The 8124-nt window shown below is 39.6% G+C and overlaps 1 protein-coding gene across 1 annotated transcript in view; it reads left to right on the plus strand.

The window, feature by feature from the left end:
• LOC106309435 (CCR4-NOT transcription complex subunit 1-like) overlaps positions 1–7782 on the plus strand; it is a 13008-nt gene extending 5226 nt beyond the window's left edge. Inside the window, exons 20-49 of the mRNA XM_013746460.1 lie at positions 8–112; positions 195–242; positions 302–430; positions 551–784; positions 871–1008; positions 1100–1182; positions 1276–1381; positions 1644–1739; positions 1874–2023; positions 2206–2370; positions 2448–2674; positions 2770–2872; positions 2958–3086; positions 3179–3223; positions 3416–3610; positions 3918–4044; positions 4122–4222; positions 4506–4643; positions 4721–4804; positions 5050–5196; positions 5281–5412; positions 5511–5558; positions 5648–5794; positions 5860–5921; positions 6090–6243; positions 6350–6541; positions 6634–6738; positions 6825–6959; positions 7063–7263; positions 7344–7782. Coding sequence (XP_013601914.1) covers positions 8–112; positions 195–242; positions 302–430; positions 551–784; positions 871–1008; positions 1100–1182; positions 1276–1381; positions 1644–1739; positions 1874–2023; positions 2206–2370; positions 2448–2674; positions 2770–2872; positions 2958–3086; positions 3179–3223; positions 3416–3610; positions 3918–4044; positions 4122–4222; positions 4506–4643; positions 4721–4804; positions 5050–5196; positions 5281–5412; positions 5511–5558; positions 5648–5794; positions 5860–5921; positions 6090–6243; positions 6350–6541; positions 6634–6738; positions 6825–6959; positions 7063–7263; positions 7344–7598 — 3981 coding nt within the window. The 3' untranslated portion in view covers positions 7599–7782. The remainder of the gene's footprint in view (positions 1–7; positions 113–194; positions 243–301; positions 431–550; positions 785–870; positions 1009–1099; positions 1183–1275; positions 1382–1643; positions 1740–1873; positions 2024–2205; positions 2371–2447; positions 2675–2769; positions 2873–2957; positions 3087–3178; positions 3224–3415; positions 3611–3917; positions 4045–4121; positions 4223–4505; positions 4644–4720; positions 4805–5049; positions 5197–5280; positions 5413–5510; positions 5559–5647; positions 5795–5859; positions 5922–6089; positions 6244–6349; positions 6542–6633; positions 6739–6824; positions 6960–7062; positions 7264–7343) is intronic.
• The last annotated feature ends 342 nt before the right edge of the window (positions 7783–8124 follow it).

The raw sequence follows: 8124 nt of genomic DNA on the forward strand, positions 1-8124 counted from the left end.
GGAAGAGCGATCCCTGCTTAAAAATTTAGGCAGTTGGCTTGGAAAGTTGACCATTGGAAGGAATCATGTTTTAAGGGCGCGAGAAATAGATCCAAAATCCTTGATTGTGGAGGTATTTTCTGCTATTTCCTCAAAGTTTATTCCTTTTTTTTTGGCAATAATTGTGTCAATTTGTTATTCTTCTCCATCTGCAGGCTTATGAAAAAGGGTTGATGATAGCAGTAATTCCATTCACTTCAAAGGTTGGTGATGTCTGATTAGTTTTACTAGCTGTTCTAGTCCTAATTTTCGGCTACTGCAGGTTCTTGAACCATGCCAAAACAGTATTGCGTATCAGCCTCCCAATCCTTGGACGATGGCTATACTTGGGTTACTCGCTGAGATCTATTCAATGCCAAACCTAAAAATGAATCTGAAGTTTGATATAGAGGTATCTGTTTTTAATAATGACTTTAGAAAGATGACTGTGCGTGGTTGAGGATCAACGAGTTGTTTTACATCTTTTCTCTTCGAGTATTTATTGTTTTGTCCTCATCTTCTTTCTGTTCAGGTTCTATTCAAGAACCTTGGTGTTGATTTGAAAGAAGTAGCGCCAACTTCCCTTCTAAAGGATCGGAAGAGAGAAATAGATGGGAATCCTGATTTTAGTAACAAAGATCTTGGAGTAACACATATATCTCAACCACCGATAATCCAGGAGCCTAAAACAATTTCTCCTCTTAAGCAAATAGACCTACCTATTGATGTAGCAAATACAGACATTCCCTCAAAGTTATTATCACAGGTTATATTTTGTGTACTTTTTGTTATTGACATATAGTGTCAGCTTTTAGCTATCAACAGTATTTTAGCCCCTTGCTTTTTCTTCAGTATGTAGCCCCACAACGTGTGTATGCTAATACTTTGATGGAAGACGAAAAAGTGGCAACTTTAGGCTTGCCTGATCAGCTCCCGTCACCTCAAGGACTGTTCCCGTCAAGTCCATCCCCATTGTTTTCTACTAGCCAGGTACGATTATCATTATATGAATGTCGATCAAAGTTATTATATATATATATATATCTGGTTCATACCGTTTCACTGTTATGATGATGGCCAGCCACCAGCGCTTCCCAACATTGGAAATCATGTGGTTATCAATCAGAAATTAAGCGGATTTGGTACGCACTTTCCATTTCCGAGGTTTGTAACTAATGGTCTCCCACTGGTGATATTTATGTTTCTAGTGCATTTAAGGTGGTTTCTTCGACATTCTAAAGTTTTATCCATTGTCAGAGTGGTACCACTTGCCATGGATAGAGCTATCAAAGATATTGTGTCTGGTATTGTTCAGAGAAGTGTTTGCATTGCTTGCCAAACAACAAAAGAGCTTGTTCTGAAGGTTGGCCAATCTGAACTTGTCTACCTTTTTTTGTTTCATATCCCAAATGATTTCCTTATCTCACATTCGTTTTCCATCGCTTTATTTTGACAACTAAAATTATTCCCATTTATCACAAGCGTCAGTTTCTAGCGTCTAGTTCCGTTTTGTAGTAGTCCATGTATATTTTGTTGCATCTCTATTTTTTTTCTTCGAGTAGAGAATCTACAAAGTTTTGATCTTGTATGTCAATCGTACATACATGTTTCGTCTTTGACTCCAGGATTATGCCTTGGAACCAGATGAGACACGTATATATAGTGCAGCTCACTTGATGGTAGCGAGTTTAGCTGGGAGTTTGGCTCATGTGACGTGCAAGGTTTTTCCTGCTCAAAGGCTTGGCTTCTTAATATTTTTGTCTACATTCTTGCTATTGTATTCTGCCTTGTTACACTAATTAAATCAGCTCTATTTTTCCTTTCTTGCTTTTTATGCATTCTCTGGTATATGCAGGAACCCCTGCGCACTTCAATTTCAGGTCATCTGCGGAGTTCGCTCCAGGGGAATATTAAAAATGAAGCTCTTGAACAAATTGTGCAACTTGTGACCAATGACAACCTTGATCTGGGTTGTGCTGCCATTGAGCAGGCGGCTACAGAGAAGGTTTGTGTTAGATTTTATATCATTTATGTTCCAGCTTTTAAGTTAGTAAATTTGAAAATAACCAGAATATATTTAGAGTGGATTGCAAGCACTTCACTTGAGTAGGGATCCTTGTTACCCTTTTGTATGATTGAGCCTTACCTATAATGTTCAGTGATATAAATATATCCTTGTCCCTGCAGGCAGTACAAACTATTGACGCGGACATTGCCCAGCAATTGTTGTTACGGAGAAAGCCCAGAGATGGGGCTGGATCCTCCCTATCGCAAAATTCTGTCAGTTTTATACCAGAGTCCCTCCGCCCCAAACCGGGACAGCTGTCCCTGTCTCAACAGCGAGTTTATGAGGTGCTTTTTCTTAACAGGTAATAACCGTTGGTCTTTTTTGTGTTCGTATAACTAAGCGATACGCGTGCATTTTGCAGGACTTTGTTCAACTTCCTTGGCAAAAGCAGTCAACCCACACTTCACACGGTTTATCTGCTGCTTCAAGCTCATCTGGTGAGGTTGGGCTTGGTAGTAATTATGGTCCAGTATCAGGAAAAAGTGCTTCGGACTCTTTGTCTGGTGCTGAACACGCCCGGATGGATATGGTCTCCCGGGCATCAGATCTTTCTGTGGAGGGTTTTGAATCTCCAGTTTCACTTTTAAGGTGCTTTGCTGGCCCATATTGATAAAACTGTTTACATTTCTTCTTTTGTGTTTCACAGCTAATATGTTGACATTTCATCTTGCCTCTGTTCAAAGCTCACAAGTTGATCCAGCTGGTGAAACAGGCGATCTTCAGTTCTCTAATTCCATTTCGACTTCTGAGTTGAGCCTGGTTGAATCCTCCGACACTGCTATGAAAGTGAGACTACTGTTTGTTTTTAAATTTCGACTCGCTTAATTATTATATCAAATCACTGAGTTGTGCTTCTTATTTTATACACAAGGAAACTGGAACATCATTGCAGACATTGACTTCAGCTGCTACCATGGAGCGTCTTGGTGGAAGTAATATCACCCAGCCTTCTCTGTCCACGAGAGATGCACTGGATAAGTATCATATTGTTATGCAGAAGGTTAGTAAAGTGGCTATTTATGCTTTTTTTACAATTACTACATTAATTTTGGCTTTTTTTACAATTACAATTACTTCGTCAAACTGTTTCAGATGGAGGACTTAGTGGCTAATAATGCAGGAGATGGTGAAATTCAGGTACTTGAGTGCATAAGTGGTTATGGTGAAGTTTCGTTTTCCATTTTCTGTTCACCTAGAATTAATGGAATTGTTAGTTAATTTTTTAAATGTTTCGTAATTTCGGGAAATGGTTTGGTGGTTTTTGGCCATTTAATGTCTATCTGTTTTGGCATCGATTCAATCACTGACGATTTCATTAAATTTTTTCAGGTTGTAGTTTCTGAAGTTCCTGAAATGATCCTCAGATGTATCAGCAGAGATGAAGCAGCTCTGGCTGTCGCTCAAAAAGCTTTCAAGGCTCTTTATGAGAATGCATCAAGTAGTCTTCACGTCAGTGCTAACCTAGCAATTCTTGTGGCTATTCGTGATGTTTGCAAGCGTGTTGTTAAAGAGCTAACTAGTTGGGTATGTCAACGACCTTTTCAAAATTTAAGTATTCATATTGTTTCTGTAGTTCACACTCTCGTACGTGCTTTAGTTCAGTTGCTTCTGATATTTCTCTTAAATAAGCCTCTATTTCTTGACATGACACATCAATAAGTATTAGATTGACTCGTGACAAAAAGGACTAGATTGAGCCTATTTCCCGTAGCTGGAGTTCCTGATAAAATATGACAAGAACCATCCTCAATTAGTTATGGATACGAGATTTGTTTTTTTTTTCTGGGATTTCTATTATTCTTATGTAACTTCCTTGGAACTTCATGCATAGGTGATTTATTCAGAGGAGGAGCGGAAGCTCAACAAGGATATAACTATCGGTCTTATCCAACGCGAGTTGCTTAACCTAGCGGAGTACAATGTCCACATGGCGAAGCATCTTGATGGAGGGAGAAACAGTATGCCGAACATCACATATTTGTATAGTTTTCTTTTATTGTGAATGAACGTGGCTAACTACTTGTTTGCTTTGCAGAGAGAGCCACTGACTTCTCTATTTCTCTGCTCCAATCCTTGGTCACTGAGGAGTCGAGTGTCATTTCAGAGCTACACAGTCTTGTTGATGCACTGGCAAAGGTAGCAAATATAACTTTCTTCGGCCTTTGTTATTGCAATCTTGCCTTAGCTTGTTCTAATGTATTACTAATACCTCTTCTGATATATGACAATTATTAGGTGCGGAAAACATACAACTAGGGATTAGGATTAGATATTGTTTTTATTTATCTGCCTTGTAATACTTCTTTATAGAACGCCAACTGACAGATATCGTGGTTAGGTTCAGCTATTGTTTTATGCTGTTATCATATATTTGACATATTCATTTGGTAACGTTAACTTTTTCCTTGTTCGGTTGTAGCTTTCCTCAAAATCCGGATCTCCTGAGTCATTGCAACAACTAATTGACATCATACGAAATCCAGTTACTAATACAAGTGGTCTCTCTGATAGTGCATCCGGAAACGAGAACAATGATAGACAATCGAAGGATGAAAAGGTTTCAGATATTTTCATTACCGAATGTTGCTTGTGATCAGGCTGTTAATTCTTTTGACATGTTAGCTTTGTTCTCAGGTTGTGTGCAATACAACTGCTAACACAGAAGAGAATGCCAGCTGGGAATACGTGGACGCAGATCCTGCGGGTTTCCGGAATCGGGTAATTTTTCTGCTTGTGACTAGGTTTCATTACTCCAATATGGATGACGAGTTTTAGTCTTTTTAGTTGTTTAATTGGGTTTCAAGCTACAGATAACGATTTCAATAGAAACGTTTGTGTAGCTGTTATTATTAAATATTCATGTTTCTATTAAACAAATACTCTGTTACCTCTTCAATTCTATGTTGGTATATACATCTCCCGTACGTTGTTTATCTTTTTTTATGGTCCGTATGCTTCCGCAGGTGTCCACGCTTTTTAAAAATTGGTATCAAATTTGCGAAGTTTCCGGTGCAAATGAAACCGCTTGTTCACAATATGTCTCGCATTTGCATCAGACTGGACTACTTAAGGGAGATGATACAACAGAGAGTTTTTTCAGAATTCTTCTGGTGATTGACTTTTTAAGTTTTCATAGGATCCACACTTCCAAAATCTTTAGAGGCCTTATGATTGAACTTGGGTGTTATGTTTAGGAACTCTCTGTTGCTCATTGTATATCTTCTGAAGAAATCAGTTCTGGAGCTGGGCAATCTCCTCAGCAAGCTCAGAGTCCATCATTCCTTATTATCGATATTTATGCAAAGCTTGTTTTTTCAGTATTGAAGGTAAATTCTCATGAATTTTTAAGGCTAGGAGCGGATAATTAAGCCCAAAATACATTGCCTGCTAAGCCTATTTTTGTTTCTTATGACAATCTTTTCAGTATTTCCCCGAACAGGAGTCTAGCATCAAGTTATTTCTTCTTTCGGAGGTTAGTTTTAGTTTATTGAAAATACTTGAAAACTTTTATTTTATTGGTGGAAAAAGGTGAGTGGGTCTGATAATGATTACTGGCTGTAGATCATGGCTGTAACTGTGAGGTCTATTCAGAAGGACGCCGAAGATAAAAAGACGTCACTCAATCCAAGACCATATTTTAGATTGTTCATCAACTGGCTGCTGGACTTATGTTCCCTGGATCCTGGGACTGATGGAACAAACTTTCAGGTGCATTTTGTTTTCTTTGAAGTGGTTGCTATTTATCGATATAACTAACATCCAGTTTGTTTCAGGTTCTAACAGCTTTTGCCAATGCATTCCACGCGTTGCAGCCTCTTAAGGTTCCCGCTTTCAGGTTAGGACTGAAAGCTGTTTCTCGTAATGCTTTTAATCAAACTAGAATTTGTCAGGAACTATGGGAGAAGTCGAATACCTATGTCCTCAGAATGATTCATGTGGTTGGCATATATATCTTCTTTTTTTTTTATTGAACAATTGTGTTTTTGCACTATAAAATTTCCAGCTTTGCATGGCTAGAGCTGGTCAGCCACAGAAGCTTCATGCCTAAGATGCTTACAGTAAATGGCCAGAAGGGTTGGCCATATGTGCAACGCCTGCTGGTTGACTTGCTCCAGTTTCTTGAGCCATTTTTGAGAAATGCTGAACTCGGAGGACCAGTATGTACCTTCTTCCCTCGTGTAATTTTTAAACTGAACACTAGGGGTATAATTGATGGTAACTTTAAAGTGGTGTCTCTCTCTCATTTGTTTATCAATTATGCAGGTTAATTTCCTATACAAAGGGACATTGAGAGTGTTGCTGGTGCTGCTTCATGACTTCCCGGAGTTCCTCTGTGATTATCATTTTACTTTCTGTGATGTGATTCCTTCAAGTTGCATACAAATGCGAAATATTATTCTCAGTTCTTTTCCACGGAACATGAGGCTTCCAGATCCCTCTACGCCAAATTTGAAGGTTCTGAGATGATTGTGGATAGTGCAGCCTGTTCAAATTCTAAATAAAAGATATATATCCCTGGTAAGCTGATTAAATCTTGTGAACTGCAGATTGATTTACTGCCTGAGATAGTAGAAGCTCCATGTATCCTTTCCGGGGTTGATGCTGTGCTTAAAGCGAAGCAAATGAAGAATGACGTGGACGAGTATCTCACTGTAATAGATCATCTGATTCTTCACTCCTTTTGAAGGTTCTTCAAATTATATCAGGAAATACTCACATATACTTTTTTTTCTTGCAGTTGAGGCAACAGAATTCAACTTTCCTAAGTGAGTTGAAGCAGAAGCTGCTTCTCTCGTCCAACGAGGCCGGCTCAGCTGGAACCCGTTACAATGTACCATTGATCAACTCGCTTGTGCTATATACTGGAATGCAGGTACGAATCAGTGTGGAATACGGGGCTATATGTTAATTGTAAATGGATCCTGTCAGCTAAAAGGAATAAATGTATATCTTACCTGACTCAATGCTGATGACAGGCTATTCAGCAGCTACAAGCGGGTGAGACTCAGGCTCAAAATGTGGTGGCCTTGCACATGTTCAAGTATTTAAGTATGGAACTAGATACGGAAGGGCGCTACTTGTTCCTCAACGCGATCGCCAATCAGCTTCGATATCCCAACAACCACACTCATTATTTCTCCTTCATCATGCTCTATCTCTTCTTCGAGTCTAACCAGGTGAGGATCGTTATACCTCTCAGGAGTCTATTCTGTAGATATGAGAATCTAATTCTTTGCGTGTGTGTGAATGGAAACAGGAGATCATCATACAGGAGCAGATAACAAGAGTGTTGTTGGAAAGGCTAATTGTGAACCGGCCGCATCCTTGGGGACTCCTAATAACGTTCATCGAGCTCATCAAGAATCCAAGATATGGCTTCTGGCAACATGCCTTCATCAGGTGTGCTCCTGAAATTGAGAAGCTCTTTGAATCGGTCGCTAGATCCTGTGGTAGTCTCAAGCCAGTAGTTGACGAGGGAATGGTCTCCGGTTGGGCCGACAACAATCACTAGCTTGTCTTTTCTTCTCCTTTCAATTTGTAATATGTGCCTGATTTGGTATTCATTACCATACGACATAGTCGGTATTTCAGTATTTAAAGTTTTACATTTTCTAAGTTTATTTGAAGAGTAATTGCACTCCCTGTATAAGAAAAACTGCTTAATTTGCAAATGTGGAAAGTCAACTGTAGAAACACTGTGCAATTCACATTATCTATCTAACGAAGCAGACCGGATCAAAAAAACTCTCCGTGAAACCTCTCTATCTCCAGACCTCTCTCAACAAAACGCGAAGCTTTTCTCTGGTCCGGCACTCGCCTGTGCCGGAGGCTCCTCTCTAATCCTATCCTCGTTTTTCCTTTTGCCTTTCTCCTCTCGGTCCCATTCCCAGTCGACATGCTTACTGTTCTGACCCTGCTGGTGAGGCACCGGAAACCTTATGGGATCCGAAGGTGACTTTAATCGGAGGTGTTTGGAGTGGCGAGACTACGGCATGGCTGATGAGGAAGAGGTCGGCTCTTAGGACTGAAAGGGGGGT

The sequence above is a fragment of the Brassica oleracea genome, chromosome C8, assembly GCF_000695525.1.
Source record: "Brassica oleracea var. oleracea cultivar TO1000 chromosome C8, BOL, whole genome shotgun sequence".
NCBI classification, from domain to species: Eukaryota; Viridiplantae; Streptophyta; class Magnoliopsida; order Brassicales; family Brassicaceae; genus Brassica; species Brassica oleracea.